We start from the raw sequence: 20,282 nt of genomic DNA on the forward strand, positions 1-20,282 counted from the left end.
CATATCAACAAACTGGAAAAGGTGCAAAGACACGCTACTAAGTGGCTCCCAGAACTGAAGGGCAAGAGCTACGAGGAGAGGTTAGAGGCATTAAATATGCCAAAACTAGACGATAGAAGAAAAAGAGGTGATATGATCACTACATACAAAATAGTAACAGGAATTGAAAATATCGATAGGGAAGATTTCCTGAGACCTGGAACTTTAAGAACAAGAGGTCATAGATTTAAACTAGCAAAACACAGATGCCGAAGAAATATAAGAAAATTCACTTTCGCAAACAGAGTGGTAGACGGTTGGAACACGTTAGGGGAGAAGGTGGTGGAGGCCAAGACCGTCAGTAGTTTCAAAGCGTTATATGACAAAGAGTGCTGGGAAGACGGGACACCACGAGCGTAGCTCTCATCCTGTAACTACACTTAGGTAATAACACACACACACACAAACCAGGAAATCACAGCCCCCAACACAAGTCCCAGAGACAAGTGGGGAACCCACAACCTGCATCCCAGCAACACCAGAGGGGAGGGAAGCACCACCACCCCCCCTATGCATAGAAACCTTCCCTTTCTCTTACCCTACCTGCCCCCACTCAAATGCTGGCCTAACCCTCCCTCACCCCCCACCCCATTCCGATCCTGTCACCCCTTTCCCATTCCTACCATGTCCCCCCCCCCTCCCGCCTTTACCCCCCCCCTGTCCTCCCTTCCTCTTCATCCCATGCCCTCTATATCCCTCCGGCCCCCCTCACTCTGTAGCCTTCATGTCCCCCCCCTATCTCCTTACCCCATACCCTACCTGTCCCCCTTCCTTTGAACCCCCACCCCAAAATCCTCTGAGACCCTGCTAACCAACTCATTAATGGCTTCTCACACAAGAAGGGGACAAGAAAATGAACAGAAGAAAGTGAGCTTCAAGGCAATGCACACTAACATAGATGGGATTGCAAATAAAACAAGTGAACTCGGAGAATGGGCACTAGAAGAAAACCCAGACATAATAGCACTCACAGAAACATAGCTAACGAAAACCATAACAAATGCAGTGTTTCCACAGGACTACTATGTAGTGAGGAAAAAGAGAGAAGGGAGAGGAGGAGGTGGTGTACCTTTGCTGATAAGAAAAAGTTGGAGTTTTGAAGAGATGGTTAATCAGAGATTTGAAGGTTTCAGTAACTGCATATCAGGTACCGTAGCAACTGGAGAACAGAAAATTATAGTAGTAGTCATATATAACCCCCCACCAAATGACAGACGACCCTGACAGGAATATGATAGAAACAACTTGGCCACCATCAATATAATAGAGAGAGCAACTTCTGTGGCCAGCAGGAACGGATCCAGACTACTAATCATGGAGGACTTCAACCACGGGAAGATAGATTGGAAGAACAGAGACCCACATAGAGAAACAGACACGTAGAGAGCTATGCCGTTGGACGTGGCAACAAAAAACTTTCTAAGTCAACACGTCAAGGGACCTTACAAGAATGAGAAGAGAGGATGAACCAGCTTTGCTTGATCTCATATTTACCCTAAATGAATCGGATATATGGGAAGTTAAGTTGGAAGCGCCCTTGGGAATGAGTGATCATAGTGTATCGAGCTTCGAGTACCTGGTTGAGCTAGGAATTATCTCCCCCCAGAAAGAACAGGGAAATAAAAGGCTGGCATACCAAAAGAGAAACTATGAGAAGATGAATAAATTCCCGAGGGATATACCATGGGACACAGAACTCAGAACTAAGTCCGTACAAGACATGATGGACTATGTCACCCAAAAGTGTCAGGAGGCAGTAAACAGGGTTATCCCGGCCCGACCGGAAAAATCCGAGAAGCAAAAGAAGAATCCATGGTTTAATAGGGAATGTATGAAAGCAAAGGAGCTGAACAAAAGGGCGCGGAAGAACTTCCGTAATAACAGAACACCAGAAAGTAGAGAGAGTTACCAGAGAACCAGGAACGATTATGTTAGTGTGAGAAGAGCAACTGAGAAAAGGTATGAAAATGATATAGCTAATACAGCCAAGACCGAACCAAAGCTACTGCACAGTCACATGAGGAGGAAAACAACAGTGAAGGAACAGGTGATGAAACTTAGAATGGGTGAGGACAGGTACACAGAGAAAAACAAAGAAGTGTGTGAAGAACTCAACAAGAGGTTCCAAGAAGTCTTTACAGAAGAACAAGGAGAGGTCACGGCGCTAGGAGATGTGGCAACAAACCAGGCGACTTTGGAAGGGTTCGAAATTACAAGAGATGAGGTCAAGAGGCACCTATTGAAGCTGGACGTGAGAAAGACTGTTGGGCCGGACGGAATCTCACGATGGGTATTGAAAGAATGTACAGGAGCTCTTTGTTTGCCACTCTCCATAGTGTATAGTAGGTCACTGGAAACGGGAGACCTACCAGAAATATGGAAGACTGCTAATGTAGTCCCAATATACAAAAAGGGTGACAGACAAGAGGCACTGAACTACAGGCCAGTGTCCTTAACTTGTATACCATGCAAGGTGATGGAGAAGATCGTGAGAAAAACCCAGTAACACATCTGGAGAGAAGGGACTTCGTGACAACCCATCAACATGGGTTCAGGGAGGGTAAATCTTGCCTTACAAGCTTAATAGAATTCTACGATCAGGTAACAAAGATTAAGCAAGAAAAAGATGGATGGGCGGACTGCTTTTTTTGACTGTCGGAAAGCCTTTGACACAGTACCCCATAAAAGACTGATGCATAAACTGGAGAAACAGGCAGGAGTAACTGGTAGGGCGCTCCAGTGGATAAGGGAGTACCTAAGCAATAGGAAGCAGAGAGTTACAGTGTGAGGGGTGAGACCTCAGACAGGGGTGAACTCACCAGTGGAGTCCCACAGTGTTCTGTACTCAGACCTATCCTGTTTCTGATATAGGTAAATGATCTCCCAGAGGGTATAGACTCATTCCTCTCAATGTTTGCTGGCGACACCGAGATTATGAGAAGGATTAAGACAGAGGAGGACAGCTTGAGGCTTCAAGAAGACCTGGAGAGGCTGCAGAAATGGTCGAACAAATAGTTGTTTGATTTTAACCCAAACAAATGTAATGTAATGAAGATAGGTGTAGGGAGCAAGAGACCAGATAAAAGGTATCATTTGGGAGATGAAATACTTCAAGAGTCAGAGAGTGAGAAAGACCTGGGGGTTGATATCACGCCAGACCTGTCCCCTGAAGCTCATATCAAGAGAATAATATCAGCGGCATATGCCAGGTTGGCTAGCATAAGAACGGCCTTTAGAAACTTTAGAAACTTGTAAGGAATCTTTCAGAACATTATATACCACATATGTCAGACCAATCCTGGAGTATGCGGCTCCAGCATGGTGTCCATATCTAGTCAAGCATAAGACTAAACTGAAACAGGTTCAAAGGTTTACCACCAGACTGGTACCCGAACTGAGGGGTATGAGCTACGAGGAGAGACTACGGGAATTAAACCTCACGTCACTGGGAGACAGAAGAGTTAGTGGGGGACATGATCACCACATACAAGATTCTCAGAGGAATTGATAGGGTAGATAAAGACAGACTTTTTAACACAAAAGGCACACGCACTCGGGGACACAGGTGGAAATTGAGTGCAGACAAATCAGAGTAGTAGAAAAATGGAATGCATCAGGAAGTGATGTGGTGGAGGCTGACTCCATAGACAGCTTCAAGTGTAGATATGATAAAGCCCATTAGGCTCAGGAACCTGTACATTAGTTGAGAGGCGGCACCAAAGAGCCAGAGCTCAACCCCCCCAAACACAACTATGTAAGTACACACACACACACACACAAATAGTAAATACACTCAGAGGACAATCTTTCTTAACATATATATATAGCCGAAAAAAACATAAATTATTAAATATTGATATACTGAAGGGAAGTATATCTCACTAGGAGTTCCCCTGGATGAACGCGACACACACACTCCCGTTAACAGCTTCGATTAGTGAAACAGTGGCTGCTAATATGACTAGCTCCTAGGGGTTAAAGTGGTCCTTGTTTATGGTGTAGGCTGGTATTGAGTCGATGACTGGTAATACAGCCCATACTTATAGGACAGGTGACACGATAATTTCGTACGAAGGTCGGCTCTATTTCGACGGTTTTCAATAACCTCCGTACATCTGACAACTCACTTTTCTGAAGACTGCCTTAGAATAATCCATTTTTTACTTATATTCAAAGTATTTAAATTCTGTACAGGACTTAGTACATTTACCCTCGAGTCTCAGACAATATCAGGATGGTCTCTGAATAGTTGAATTAAAAACTAGACATAAGGTAGTTCGTCCATCTCGAAATGAATGCTAATTAAATCATCTAGACTGGGAACCACCCTGCTGTTCTTTCACCCTTGTTGGGACTCATAAACAATTCCTTTCAACAATTAATTGTGCTTGTTTAATTGTTTTTCTTTCCACTGGGGTGGTGGCAACCCGTTCTCGCAAATTCGTAAAGTCAATATTGACTTATTAACTACGTGCATAGGTGATATACTAAACATAATAGATACCCTTAAAAAGATTCATAGAAAACACCGACCTTACCTAACCTTGTTAGTATCTTAAGATAAGCATCTTATTGCTTCGTAATTACAATTATTACTTAACCTATACCTATTATAGGTTAGGTAATAATTGTAATTACGAAGCAATAAGATGCTTATCTTAACATACTAAGTAGGTTAGGTAAGGTCGGTGTTTTCTATGAAGCTTTTCAAGGGAAACTATTATGTTAAGTATGTCACCTATGCACATATTTAATAAGTCAATATTGACTTATTAAATTTGCGAGAACGGGTTGCGCGGTGGAGAGGAAGCCTTTTGCGCCCCGAGGGGCGGTTTTTTTCGCAGCGGAATGCCGCGTTTTTTCGCGCTGGAGTAGCGCGCGCACGCGGCCGGTGAAGGAGCGCGCGCACGCGGCCGGTGAAGGAACGCGCGCACGCGGCCGGTGAAGGAACGCGCGCACGCGGCCGGTGAAGGAGCGCGCGCACGCGGCCGGTGAAGGAACGCGCGCACGCGGCCAGTGAAGGAACGCGCGCACGCGGCCGGTGAAGGAGCGCGCGCACGCGGCCGGTGAAGGAGCGCGCGCACGCGACCGGTGAAGGAGCGCAACTCTGGCCACTACGGTATACAACATTTTCACTTGGGGAAAGTTGTCATTTTCTTACCGGGGCTGCAGAGGGCCTAAGATTTCTTACCGGGGCTGCAGAGGGCCTAAGTTTTCTTACCGGGGCTGCAGAGGGCCTAAGTTTTCTTACCGGGGCTGCAGAGGGCCTAAGTTTTCTTACCGGGGCTGCAGAGGGCCTAAGTTTTCTTACCGGGGCTGCAGAGGGCCTAAGTTTTCTTACCGGGGCTGCAGAGGGCCTAAGCACCTCACCTTACTTCGTTTATACCTGAGGTCCAGTTCCTGGTGCTGCCAAAAACCCAGAGTATATGTTTTGTTTGCTTTAAATAACACCGTCAACATATATTTGGAACCTTTTTTAATAAAGCTTCAACACTTATTGAACGTGAAGTGTACACAACATCACGGACCCTCATCGGCTATGCGAAATAGCAACTGCAATACTTCAGGCGTCGTTAAATCCAATAAAAGATAACTGTAATTATTCTCTATAGTTGGTAGACGATAAATTTTCACAAAATTTTTCACAGTATCTCGCGCGAAAATCTGTCGTGACAAAATTTCAAGTTGACTTAAGTCTCTTTGTTTCAGCAATATATAACGACTACAAATCAAACATACCGTTCTGGCAAATTTTCCCTGAGGAAACACATTTTGACTCACTAGAAGAACAGAAAACCCATCGTGTCTGCCTCGAATAAAAATATTGCCAATAATTTGACTTTGAATAGCTTCAAGAAACAAATCATCAATTATATATAATATTGATTCTTTACTGTAAGGATCCTGAAAGTCTGCAGGATTGATCAAACCATTGATAGAAGTAATAGTGTCGTGTAAAGTGGCTATTTGCAATAAATGGTGAGAAAAGTCATCCACATTTGAAACTATAATTTTGGAAAATTTATGTCGGTATTTTAAACACAATTTAGTAACTAAAACCTTCCCACTATTTTTTTTTTTTTTTTTTTTTTTTTTGAGATATATACAAGAGTTGTTACATTCTTGTACAGCCACTAGTACGCGTAGCGTTTCGGGCAAGTCCTTAATCCTATGGTCCCTGGAATACGATCCCCTGCCGCGAAGAATCGTTTTTTCATCCAAGTACACATTTTACTGTTGCGTTAAACAGAGGCTAGAGTTAAGGAATTGCGCCCAGTAAATCCTCCCCGGCCAGGATACGAACCCATGACATAGCGCTCGCGGAACGCCAGGCGAGTGTCTAACCACTACACCACGGAGACTGCGGAGATTAGTGAATGTAGCAATGAATATCCACGCAGGCTGTTTAAAGATGTCTATGTCATTTCCAGAAACGACCATACACTTCTCCTTAATCTTAATTACTATGATTTTATTAGTGTATTAGTATATATATATATATATATATATATATATATATATATATATATATATATATATATATATATATATATATATATATATATATATATATATATATATATATATATATATATATCATTGAATATGACCGCATATTCTGTAATTACTATCTTCTGATTTAGGGCTTCTACCCCTCTAACTATTTTTCTAGCATCAGGGCTTAGCTGAAAGAGGAGTTCTCCAAAACTCATTTTCGTTATTTCCAAATAGGAGAAGAAAAAAGTTAATTACAATAGAATGTATTACACTTATTTATACAATTTGCACAACGTTTTGAACCTCCATGGTTCATTCTCAAGTGAAAAGAAATTACAGAACTCATTAATTTTACCAGAACGGGGTCAGGTGATAAACAGGTACAATAAAGGAAAAGACAAGGGGGATACATACGAGATAAATTGGGGATAAATGGGGAGACGAAGCACATACAAAGATTAATGAGGTGTAATAAGCCTATTACACCTGATTAATCTTTGTATGTGCTTCGCATGTTCGCACCTAAAAACATTCATCCAATGAGAGGCGGGACCCAAGAACTGAGCTCTACCCCACGTAAACACAATTAGCGTTACACTCCTCAAACACTGATAAAATATTTAATCCCTGATAATCGCATTTAATGAATGGACAAAGCTTGTTCCTTTGATAACATATCTTATAACAACCACTATTACATCAAGATCATGTGCGATAACAGGTGTCTCGCCCTTTCAATCAGGCAACTACTCATGTTGATATATATTAAATCATATGTGTGTAAATCACGAAAAATAAACACATGATTAAAAATGTGACAGTGTCAGACCACGGAGGAAGAATTGAAACAGGAATTTCCTTATAACAAGAATTGAAACAGGAATTTATATATATATATATATATATATATATATATATATATATATATATATATATATATATATATATATATATATATATATATATATGCGAACAAGCCTGAATGGTCCCCAGGACTATATGCGAATGAAAACTCACACCCCAGAAGTGACTCGAACCCATACTCCCAGGAGCAACGCAACTGGTAACTACAGGGCGCCTTAATCCACTTGACCATCACGGCCGTCAAAAGGAAGTGATAGCCGAGGCTATTTGAGCCACTTCCCCGACGGCAACTCGGATGGTAATCTTGGGCATAGCATTTCACCAAATCACCTCATTCTTTGGGGCACACGTGAGGAACACAAATGCGAACAAGCCTGAATGGTCCCCAGGACTATATGCGAATGAAAACTCACACCCCAGAAGTGACTCAAACCCATACTCCCAGGAGCAACGCAACTGGTAACTACAGGGCGCCTTAATCCACTTGACCATCACGGCCGTCAAAAGGAAGTGATAGCCGAGGCTATTTGAGCCACTTCCCCGACGGCAACTCGGATGGTAATCTTGGGCATAGCATTTCACCAAATCACCTCATTCTTTGGGGCACACGTGAGGAACACAAATGCGAACAAGCCTGAATGGTCCCCAGGACTATATGCGAATGAAAACTCACACCCCAGAAGTGACTCAAACCCATACTCCCAGGAGCAACGCAACTGGTAACTACAGGGCGCCTTAATCCACTTGACCATCACGGCCGTCAAAAGGAAGTGATAGCCGAGGCTATTTGAGCCACTTCCCCGACGACAACTCGGATGGTAATCTTGGGCATAGCATTTCACCAAATCACCTCATTCTTTGGGGCACACGTGAGGAACACAAATGCGAACAAGCCTGAATGGTCCCCAGGACTATATGCGAATGAAAACTCACACCCCAGAAGTGACTCGAACCCATACTCCCAGGAGCAACGCAGCTGGTAACTACAGGGCGCCTTAATCCACTTGACCATCACGACCGGACAAAATGAGGTGATAGCCGAGGCTATTTGAACCACCCATTCAGGCTTGTTCGCATTTGTGTTCCTCACGTGTGCCCCAAAGAATGAGGTGATTTGGTAAAATGCTATGCCCAAGATTACTATCCGAGTGCCGGCGGTGGGGTGGTTCAAATAGCCTCGGCTATCACCTCATTATGTCCGGTCATGATGGTCAAGTGGATTAAGGCGTCTTGTACATACCAGTTGCGTTGCTTCTGGGAGTATGGGTTCGAGTCACTTCTGGGGTGTGAGTTTTCAGTTGCATATTGTCCTGGGGACCATTCAGGCTTGTTCGCATATATATATATATATATATATATATATATATATATATATATATATATATATATATATATATATATATATATATCCCTCATTTGCACAATTTTATCCATGTATATACTTCGATCATATCAAATTGTACTCTTTGAAACGTAAATTTAGCTTTTAGATTTTATCTCTGTTGTGTCTTTACGGGTTCCTCGCTCTCTCTCCTCCCCTCTTACCCTCCCCCTTTCTTCCTTTCTCTTCCCTCCCTCCCTCTTCCCTGAAAAATTCTGAATCTCGAAGTCCCTGAAAATGTAATACTGAATTTACGTTGACCAGACCACACACTAGAAGTTGAAGGGACGACGACGTTTCGGTCCGTCCTGGACCATTCTCAAGTCGATTGAGACCATTCTCAAGTTCTCAAGTCCATTCTCAAGTCGATCAAGCTCTTCTTTGTAGTACTCCTGAATTTACGTTCATTGTTTTCGATTCTCTGCTACACCTGGATGTCTCTCCTCCACCTCTCTCTCTCTTGTACTCCCCAGCCTCTGTTCCAGTTACGCCTCTAGCCCCATCCCCCTCTCTCTCTCATCTCTCTTTCTCTATTTTCCATTTCTTCCCTTCTCCCACCAATTACCTTCTTCTCTATGTATATATGAAGCACTCCTGAAAATACCTTTACAAGCCAATTGCTCTGAGTTTGTCATGTAGTACTCAACACATCCACCTGTTCAGATGGTGCTTCTTGTAACTATGTAGACCATAGTACATGCTTACACATAATACATAATTAGATAGTAGAATTTGGCACTATTCACTTTATAGAGTCAAAAAAAAATAAAAAATAAAACCAAACTTAAATATTCCTAGGCCTAGTACAGCACACATATATACTATATTAGGCCTCAGATAGCATGTAGTAGGCCTAGAAAGTTTAGGTTAGGTTATATAAGCTGTCTTTGCAATATCTGCACAAAGACTTCTCTGGATGGTCCAAATTCAGTAGTACCGATTTCTACTTTCTTTTATGTCAATATTTGTATGATAGTCTTTATCGTTACTATAAGTATTACCTGAACAGGAGGATGGCCTGTAGATTATGTGCTCACTAAATTATAGTTACAATTTCCCCACTCATCAGTATAAATGAGCTACATCTGTGGAGCACTGAAATTATGCAACTTTAATTATACTGGTGTATTGTTATTATGTACGGAAAGCTACTGAGAACACTTACTTATATACTGATGTGTATAATTGAGCTTGGAGCCTTCTCCAGGGATACAGGCGCAAGTCATCAGGTAGCCGTAGTGGATGTATATATTACGAACCGAAGCACAGTCGTGTTCTGTATGACAAAATAATAATAATCATGTTTACATTGCTTATTTTATTTAAATTTGGCTCATTTTATATATTTTCAACCCATCCATCATAATAATTTCTGAGCAAACTGGCTTTATCACGAAGGCTATGCACCACTGACTTCTGGTAAAGAGCGATTTTATTCTTTGCCAGAGGGCTGCACTCTCACAAAAATTTGTGAGAGTGCATACCTGCTGAATAATTGAGAACGTCGCACGTAACTCCATCCTTCTCCGGAGCATTAGAGCTGCCACTTTTAATAACATCAAATAGTTCTTTGTAAGTTATCTCTGTGCATGTTACTGAACCTATATTTAAAGCACATACAGACATGCACTGTCCGATCCTCTTTCGTCATTCTCGCCCTTCAATCTGTCGCCTTCCTTGATGATCTCTTCTTTCACCTCCACACTAATCTGCAACGTCATTCTTTTCAACCTCCATCGAACATTTTCCTCCTTCTCCACGCTTGGAGGAGGAAAACACCACGTTTTCTTTCCACCTTTTCTTTTCTCTGGCTCCAGTCTACTTCGTAACTCCAATTCTTCCCCATTCAGCTCCTCTGTGTTCTGACAAAGCTGCCTCCACTACCAACTGTACATGTTGCTCCGCCTCTACTGGGATGCTACCAAGTATTTCTCTGTTCGAACCGTCTCCTCCCACTTATTATTCCTGGCCATAGCTCTCCTTCACTGCCTCTCTGACCAACCTCCCTGGAAGTGTAATACTCCTAAAATGTCACAACTCTCAATTTCACCTTATCCACACCTTGCCTCTTATCAACAACTCACCTCTCCACTCTTATCTTCAGTTTGATCACATTCTTCTTGACAACTGTTCAATGTCTTCCTCGATTCCAATTCTGTCCTTGACACATTTTTAGAGGTTTCATCTCTATCTGCTCTTCCAAATTACACTCACTCTCCATGTAATCACTTGCTGGGAACTCAGATTAAGGGCTCCTCCCTTTATCATGTTGAATCATCTCATCTAGTTCGATCTGCTCCACCATCAGGTTCACTCCATGCACCTGTGCGGGCAGAGACGGTCTTACCTCACACCTCTCTATAGTTCCACCACCTCGAATCAGGTTATCCTCGGGCAACTCATGTGCTTTCAAGTCTGATTCAGCTTCTAGTGGGGACGGCACTCTTAATCTTAATCCAATTTAATCCGTTCCATATCTATGTCTGTCTCTGTAGATGTGCTGGCTGGAGGTTTCACCATTTGTCGGAAATGTTTCCTGTAAGCTTGGAGGGTCAAAAGAAAGATCTCAGCACACTACTCTTCACTGTCCAATAGTGCTGGAACTCTTCAATTGACAACTGAGTGTACGCTTCTATTGCTGTCCCTGTCAATCTTAACTGGACTAACTGTGCCCATTCTTCTTGAGGCCACTGCTTGAGACACGCCACTTTCTTGAAATGTTCGAAACAGGACTCTAATATTTCTGGAACGAATAGTGGAATAGTTTCATCCCGTGCACTATTTTCCTGTGGATGCTATCAGTGAGCAGCAGCCTCTGGTTCAGCAATAGAACTATTTGCTTCAGTGTCCATTGTGACGGTGTTCCACCCCTATATTTCTTCCTTCCCAGCTTAGAAGAGTCATATCTCCATAGTCTAAGTGTTTTCTGATGTTCAGGGAACATTTTTATGTGTGGGAAAAAGTGGAGCGTGATTAAGCTGGCTGTAAAGTGGCCAGCTAAGTTTGATAATGCAAGGGGCTTACGCCTTTTGAAGCACAGGACGGTGACGAGCCATCCTGTTTCCCGCCAAGACGTCCTGACGCTTCCCAGCACCTGATTGGCCAGGTGAGGTCAAGTGCTGGAAGTGACCAATGACGAGAGCCCTCGGGCGGTGTGACGTCATGAGGCGGGGAGGGCCCTGGGCAGCTGGCTCCTGGCCGGGAAGACAGTACGTCACGAGCCGTCAGAGAGGGAAGACGCGCTCGAGCGAGCTCCGGACCTAGAGAGCCCTTACCAGTAGATTTAAGCTCCGCTTCGATTCTCCAGACAGTCTGAGAAGCCATCCAACTTCCGTGGAGTGCCCGGAGGCAAGGACGGACCTGATTGAAGAGTCTGCAGCAGAGGGAACGTTGGGCTGGTGAAGTCTGGGACGCCCACTAGAGGACCACGTCTTACACATCAAGCGAGAAGCTAGGGCCGGACCCAAATCTACTGGCAGTTAAGGCGAGGGGAAGCTGTGCTGGACTGCGAGGTGTCGACAGTGCCAGTGAGAGTGAGGACGACGACGGAGGAACCTGTCTCCAGTACCCGAGAGAATAGGAGGAGGAAGGCAGTACCTATTGAATGTGAGCACGGCGAGGACGCGTTATCACGAGGACGACGGAGGAACCTGTGTGTGTGGTGGGAGCTAGTCGTCGACAGAGCAGACACCAGGAACAGGCTCCTCAACATCCTTCAACAGAGGACGAGTCAGCTTTGTGGTTGGAGTGAAATAAGGTAGATAATTGTCCCTCCCTTACCCCTTTTGAGCTAGGTGAGTTAGAGTATTTTATGTGGTGAACATTTCTTCTCATTGCATTGTCGTCACCACAACCTGTCCTCTTAAAAAAGAACGTCGCTTTTGGCCGTTTGCCCGTATGGCCGAATTTGGACGTAATTTGAAAATGAAAAAAATATGAAAATAAATTTGGGATTTTTTTTTCAACAACAGTAAGTTAAGGGTCCTCTGATAGGTTAGGTGGGCAGGAAAGTCTCATAAAGTTTCAAAACGTTATGAAAAACGTTAATTTAAAGTGACCTCTCATAACCTCTGCGCGTACGCCGACCGACTCAAATAGAAAACGGAACAGAACGTCACTTTTGTGAGTCGATTTCATTTCAAATTACGTCCAAATTTAGCCATATCGCGCATACGAGCCAAAAGTGACGTTATTTTTAAGAGGACGGGTTGAAGTGACAGGACGTTAGGCTAGGAGCCAAAATCTCATTTAGGCATGAGTTGGTGTGTGTGAGCATTAACGTGGTGATGTTAGTGATCCTGGAAGGGTAGATGGTGTGCAAGGAGCCACCAACGTACTCTGAAACGTCCAGCTGATCACATCACAAATCAGCTGATCCAGCTTCAGCTGATTTCCCATGCTAGAGGCATGGGAAATCACGACGTTCTGGCAGCTGGAGCTGTCAGCTAATCGTGCTGCCAGAGGCGCGAGGTGCGTGCCCGCGCTGGAGGAGTGGACCCAGCCAGTTGACTGCGGCCAGAGACGTGTCATCGAGAAGGTTGCTGCCAGCGGATGATTCCAAACCTAGATATTTCATTATGCCATTTATATGTGTATATATATGTTTTCCTTCAGTAAACTTTTAAACTAACTGAGGAGTTTAAGTGAGCCTCCTGAGCCTGAGTTTAAGGGGCCTCGTAGCCTGGTGGATAGCGCGCAGGACTCGTAATTCTGTGGCGCGGGTTCGATTCCCGCACGAGGCAGAAACAAATATGCAAAGTTTCTTTCACCCTGAATGCCCCTGTTACCTAGCAGTAAATAGGTACCTGGGAGTTAGTCAGCTGTTACGGGCTGCTTCCTGGGGGTGGAGGGCTGGTCGAGGACCGGGCCGCGGGGACACTAAAGCCCCGAAATCATCTCAAGATAACCTCCATTCTCTAGGGCTATATATATTATATATTTATGAGACCATTAGTGACACCTTGCACTGCACGTGACATTGCATCCCTAGCCAAGATAATTAATGAGACCACTGACGTGTTGCTGGGACACGAGTATAAACACCCAGCTGGCGACCTCAGGACAGACCAGATAAAGCAAGAGAAAATGTTCCAGTGTCAGGACAGGCAGGTTTAAGTGAGTTATAAGAAGCTTGAACCTCCCCACTCTGGAAACACAAACCGAAACTGTCTCTATTTTCCGCTTGTAACAACTTGTAATAAAGTTGTTACATCTTGGCTTAATGTGTTTATGACGTATTGGAACGTTGTTACAACTTGATATATTGGTTGTTATAACTGGTTAGGTGGTGTTAAAACTTGTTCGAACGTTGTACCAACGTCGTAGTTTCGGTGTGTGTTTGGAGGGCACTCGCTAGGGGTGTATAAGGCCAGCCCTTAGTTGACTAGGGGAGCCCTAGGGCGAGCAGTGGCGCCCGGTACTGAGGCGCTAAGACCTGTGGGACGACCCCAACCACAGGTTGAAAGGGGGTGAACTCTGACACCATCTGTTTGGTCTTCCCTCTGTCTCTTTCTAATTCTAGTATATCCCTTTCCTTCTCTAACTCCTTTTCTAACTCTAGTTCCCATTGTCTGGTCTTCTCTTTTTCCTTCTATTGTTCTTATTCTAATTCTCGTAGTCTGGTCTTCTCTTTTTCCTTCTCTTCCTTTACAGTAGAAAACGAGATATTTTTCTCTAACCTGGTGGTGGAAAACTAGGATGACATAAGGAGGCGTCTGATGAGTTCTCGTCTTATACCTGAGGCTCTAGGGACTCTACGGGGGGAGTCAAATAATTTGATCAAACGCGAACTGCTGAGTGACGAGTATGTTAACCGTGAATGGCTACTCTATTCACCATCCCAAGGTCGTTGGTATGTCGCATATTATCCAAGAAAGAATCTCCCTTTGCTACATTGGAGTTCAATGACTGGAAGCACAGCAATGTTATTGAAGAATATGAAAATGGAGAAGAACACGAAAGTCATGATAGCATATCTGAAAAGGCCTGGGCCCTGACAGCTGAGTGGACAGCGCTTCGGTTTCGTAGTCCTGAAGTTCCGGGTTCGATCCCTGGTGGAGGCGGAAACAAATGGGCAGAGTTTCTTTCAGCCTGTTACCTAGCAGTAAATAGGTACCTGGGATATAGGCAGCTGCTACAGGCTGCTTCCTTGGGATGTGTAACAAAAAGGAGGCCTGGTCGAGGTTGCCGCTGGGACGTTGAGCCCCGAAATCATCTCAAGATTACCTCAAGAAGGCATAAAGAAACTGGAAGTGTAGATCTTTTTACTTGAGCAACGTCGCTCAGAGCAGGAATATTGCCATAAAGTGTTGACACGTATGATTTCTGTAATTCGCTTTCTTGCCTCTAGAGGTTTGCCATTTCGGAGAGAAAATCACATTATTTGGTCAGCAAAAAATGGCAACTGTTTAGGTATGCTAGAGCTGCAGAATGAATTTGACCCTTTTTTGGAAGAACATCTCAAAATGTATGGAAATTCATGGAAAATTAATCCGTCATATTTATCTGCAAATATTTGTGAGGAATTTATTGAATTAATGAGACAGCAGGTTCTTTGCACTATTCTTGAAGAAGTAAAAGAGTCAAAGTATTAATCAATATGTACAGATTCCACTCCAGACATCTCACACACAGATCAACTGACATTTACTGTCCGATACATTGAAGGTTGTGAGCCTGTGGAACGTTTCTTGATGTTCATCCCCATCTTTTCTCAAGGAGCAAAGGATCTAAACGAAACTCTCGTGGATTTTCCTAATGAGAGCACAATTCCACTATCAAACTGCCGTGGTCAGTCATACGATAATGACTGAAATATGTCTGGACGATATACTGGATTGCAAGCACGAATTCATCAACTCAATGATTTTGCCATCAATGTTCCCTGTGCTGGACACAGCCTGAACGTGGTAGGAGAACCACGAAAATCCACTCTCGTGGATTTTCCTAATGAGAACATAATTCCACTATCAAACTGCCGTGGTCAGTCATACGATAATGACTGAAATATGTCTGGACGATATACTGGATTGCAAGCACGAATTCATCAACTCAATGAGTTTGCCATCAATGTTCCCTGTGCTGGACACAGCCTGAACGTGGTAGGAGTAAAAGCATCAGTATTGTCTACAGACTGTCTAATTCTTTGACTTTGTTCAGTATCTGCATTACTTTTTTGCTGGTTCTACTCATCGCTGGAATGTATTGACATTATCTTTAGGAAAATATTTTGTGGTCAAGCGTCTGTCTGACAACGATGGTCAGCACATTTTGATGTTATTCATGCTCTGTATGGGGGTTTCGAGAAAATAAAACGTGCATTGGATTCTCTATCAGCTGACAATGAACAGCAAGCAAATACAAGGCAGAGGAATTGAGCAAAAAAATGGAAAACCTGGAAATAATCTATTTCACAATTCTTTGGAATTACATGTTGGAATGAACAGAACAAATAAGGTCCTTTAATCAAAAGATGTAAACATCTTTGTTGCCACGAATCTTCTTGAGTCTATGAAAACCTATCTTCAGGAAGCTAGAGACAAATTTAGTGAATATGAATTTAAAGCCAGGAGTATGTGTCCAGGTTCAGATTACAGTGATGGGAAAAAACGGGAACGAAAACGGAGTGTGCGTCTTAGTAGATATTATGGGTCAGCAGAAGAGGTACTTCTCATTATTAAAACCCGAAAAATTCAAGGTTGAAACTATTTTGGACACGCTTATCTTTGAACTGACAAAACGTGCAGAGGCTTATTCACAGATTGGAAACCTGTTTTCTTTCTTCAGTGAATTTAAAACCATTGCCTCTGATGCAGTAAAGAAAAAGTGTGAACATCTGGCTAATATGTCTCACAAAGACCTGAATTATGATGACCTTTTAAATGAATGTGAGCATCTCAAGCACTACATGGCTCTTGATGAAAATTGTGACTCTCCCTTCACTGTAAAAAAAATAATTTCGGACAATTTGAAATCTGTATTCCCGAATGTTGAAATTGCACTCAGAGTGTTCAGGTGCATAATGGTGAACGAACTGAACAGGCGAACGTTCTTTACTGAAACGAACGACTGAAATTTTAACAAAAATCTGTTTCGTAGTTCAGGGCGGCATTGTTTGAACTGGCTTTCACTCATGTGCATGGAAAATGACATCCTAAAGACCATTGACTTTAAGCCAATAATAAAGGAATTCTCTGAAAAGAAATGCCGCAAATGCTTGTTATAACTAGAAATTCGAAGTAATTTCATACTCTGTGCAGCTTACTGAGTATTATTGTGTTTTTCAAGCCTTGTGCATTCTTCAAATGTTTATCATGTTGATTAGTTATTGCTCTACAACATGTTTTTAATGTTTTAACACCAGTTTTGTTGAAGTGCCAAGAAAATATATATATGTTTAATATTATCGACCATTAATTTTTATTCTTGTGAGTGGTTGTGGTAGGGGCCCCAGCACACTGGTGAGCCCAGGGACCCATAATGCTGTTATGACAGCCTTGCTATCCCTTGATATTTATCATGTTTAACTCATTCCTGTATTTTTTCCAACAACTTCGTGCTCCTGCCTCGGCAAATGTTGTTGTCACAAACTGAGAGACAATAGGCTTGTTCCCATTGACTGATTATATGCTGCTAGTTCTAACCACTATGTTTCCTACCTTTATGCCTGGAAAACATATACTAACTCTGTTTCGTGGATCCCTGATCAAAAGATTCTATTCATATCACACAAATGTGACTCGGAGCTGCCTCGTATGGGCCAATAGGCCTTCTGCAGTTACCTTTGTTCTTATGTTCTTATGTTCTTATGACTCTTCTGCAGCAAGTATCCTCCAGCCTTCTCTATTGTTATGTTCAGCTTTCCTGCTTACAGGACTACCTGCTCAAGTTTTCGTGTAAAATAATAAAGTCTTCCGATGCCAAAACTACTGCCTTCTTGATTTTTTTTCTCGTCCTTCGTTGTGGTCCTACTTCCTTCACTCACTACCCTGCAACTGCCATTTCCATTTTCAAAGCAACATCCATTTCCTTGTTGAATGATGCCTAACAATCCTAAGAAGTTTCATTTGCTCCATTAGCCTTCAACTTTCTACCGGCAAGCGCAGACAGAATTCGAACATAGTTTGAGGTGATCTCAGGATATTCGTCATTATTTATTCCGAGAATAGTCTACTAGCTAGAAACACTGAGACACAACTGCCTATGAGAAGAGCACATGACAACCCATTGGGCTATCCTCGTCCAAGCTGCTGTTGATTCCAAAGATGAATAATTGCTTCTGACTTTATATAAACCAAAGTAGCGCTCTTCCAAAATAAATTTGTTAACTTATTTATTAAGTTTTATGTTGCCTGCGAGAGAGATCTTGACAGAGGTGCGACTAGATCATAGGAAGCGAGCAAAACCTTTTTTGATAAATGCCCGATTGCAATCAGCTGTGAATCATTTGCATTTTTTTTAATATTAAACAGCATCTCGTCCTCTTAAACACGGCATTGTTCATTTTGGCAGCCTCCGTGGTGTAGTGGTAAGACACTCGCCTGGCGTTCCGCGAGCGCTATGTCATGGGTTCGTATCCTGGCCGGGGAGGATTTACTGGGCGCAATTCCTTAACTGTAGCCTCTGTTTAACGCAACAGTAAAATGTGTACTTGGATGAAAAAACGATTCTTCGCGGCAGGGGATCGTATTCCAGGGACCATAGGATTAAGGACTTGCCCGAAACGCTACGCGTACTAGTGGCTGTACAAGAATGTAACAACTCTTGTATATATCCCCCCCCCCCCCAAAAAAAAAAAAAAAAAAAAATTGTGTTCGGGTCGCGAACTTTTTATAGCCATTCAACTCAACAAAGTGCCATTGGGTTCACAGCGTTGAAGTCAAATTTCGAGAACACAATCTACATACGTCATTATAACTCATAATATAGGTTGTTCTCTCTCAGGCTGCAGTATAAACACTGCCTGATCATTATACCCAAAACTCTTTAATATTGTGTTATAGCAATAATATGTCAGCTGAAGATTATTAGACATTCGTCATATATTGTTTAACTAATATTTTAAGGTTTTGATAAACCTTAAACTATATTACTTTACATACTTTAAGAATGTCAGTATTTGACTATTAACAATTGGCGACCTACAAGCAGCCGCAGATAGTAGCTATTATCACAATGTATTAAAAGATTTACTTTACTGTTTTAAGCTAAATATAGATAGGATTAAGAATATTATATTATATTATTATGAATATTATTCTCATTACCAATTTTTATTATTACTACTCTTTAATAGTGAAAAATTTGTATAAATGTTATATGAAATACCGGCTTAATTATATTTATATATATTATTATAGATATAAGTTGATGACGTTCACTAACCGACAAACAAATGCCACATCTGATAGGTTTTCTCCATCTGGTGAGGGTCTTCTTCATTAATGAGGAATATACTGTCTGGGTCGATTTCCGAGTCACCCTCATTTGGGGTCTTTATCTCCCCGCTTCCTACTGGGAGATGGTCTCCCTCAGAGCCATACCCTGAGGTTGTACTTGGCATGTACATGGAGGACTCCTTGGTAGTGTTGCGACGAAAGTAATCAAGTGGTGTCATTCCTGCAGGAAATAAATGCATTACAAAGTGGAATATATGACTCAGCCAGTTTGTATCTGAAGAAGCAGCAAAATATCAGTTAAGTTCACTACATACTGTATAATATAAGGGAGTCTCAGTCACCCGAGCTAATACAACCTATTGACCAAATATTAAAGTACCAGTACCCAGCAAACAATTTCAAGTTTCCACAACGTTCCTGGAAAGTGTTTGAAAGGATTGGAAACGTTTGTTTTCACGAATTAGATACGTTATTTTGTGTGGAATTAAATAGGTTTCCAAAAATTTTAACCAAAACCTACGAACCTAACCCTAATTTGAAACTTTGTAACCCCATATGTACCCTAATATGAAACTTTGTGACCCCTTTTGGACCCTAATATGAAACTTTGTGACCACTTTTGTACCCTAATTTGAAACTTTGTGACCCCTTTTGGACCCTAATATGAAACTTTGTGACCACTTTTGTACCCTAATATGAAACTTTGTGACCCCTTTTGGACCCTAATTTGAAACTTTGTAACCCCATATGTACCCTAATATGAAACTTTGTGACCCCTTTTGTACCCTAATATGAAACTTTGTGACCCCTTTTGGACCCTAATATGAAACTTTGTGACCACTTTTGTACCCTAATTTGAAACTTTGTGACCCCTTATGTACCTAATTTGAAACTTTGTGGCACTTTATGAAGTGTTTCGAGTTAAAATGCTCATATATGAATAAAATAGGAAATGTAAAAATATAAAAATATATTTCTACATTTGATGAAATAAAGCATCATAATAAAGGTGGGTTCATCATTTTTATTCATTTATCATTTGTATTAGCGTAGTGTATTGGCCTAGTGTAGTAGCGTGATGTAGTAGCCTGGTGTAGTAGCGT

The 20,282-nt window shown here is 42.2% G+C and overlaps 1 protein-coding gene across 1 annotated transcript in view; it reads right to left on the minus strand.

Moving 5' to 3' along the window:
• Positions 1 to 20,282, minus strand: part of LOC123772236 (uncharacterized) — a 195,014-nt gene that overhangs the window by 18,129 nt on the left and 156,603 nt on the right. The window contains exons 10-11 of the mRNA XM_069311336.1: positions 19,166 to 19,399; positions 9,948 to 10,058 (exon numbers count right to left, since the gene is read on the minus strand). Coding sequence (XP_069167437.1) covers positions 9,948 to 10,058; positions 19,166 to 19,399 — 345 coding nt within the window. The remainder of the gene's footprint in view (positions 1 to 9,947; positions 10,059 to 19,165; positions 19,400 to 20,282) is intronic.

Source organism: Procambarus clarkii, chromosome 69 (genome assembly GCF_040958095.1).
Source record: "Procambarus clarkii isolate CNS0578487 chromosome 69, FALCON_Pclarkii_2.0, whole genome shotgun sequence".
NCBI lineage: Eukaryota > Metazoa > Arthropoda > Malacostraca > Decapoda > Cambaridae > Procambarus > Procambarus clarkii.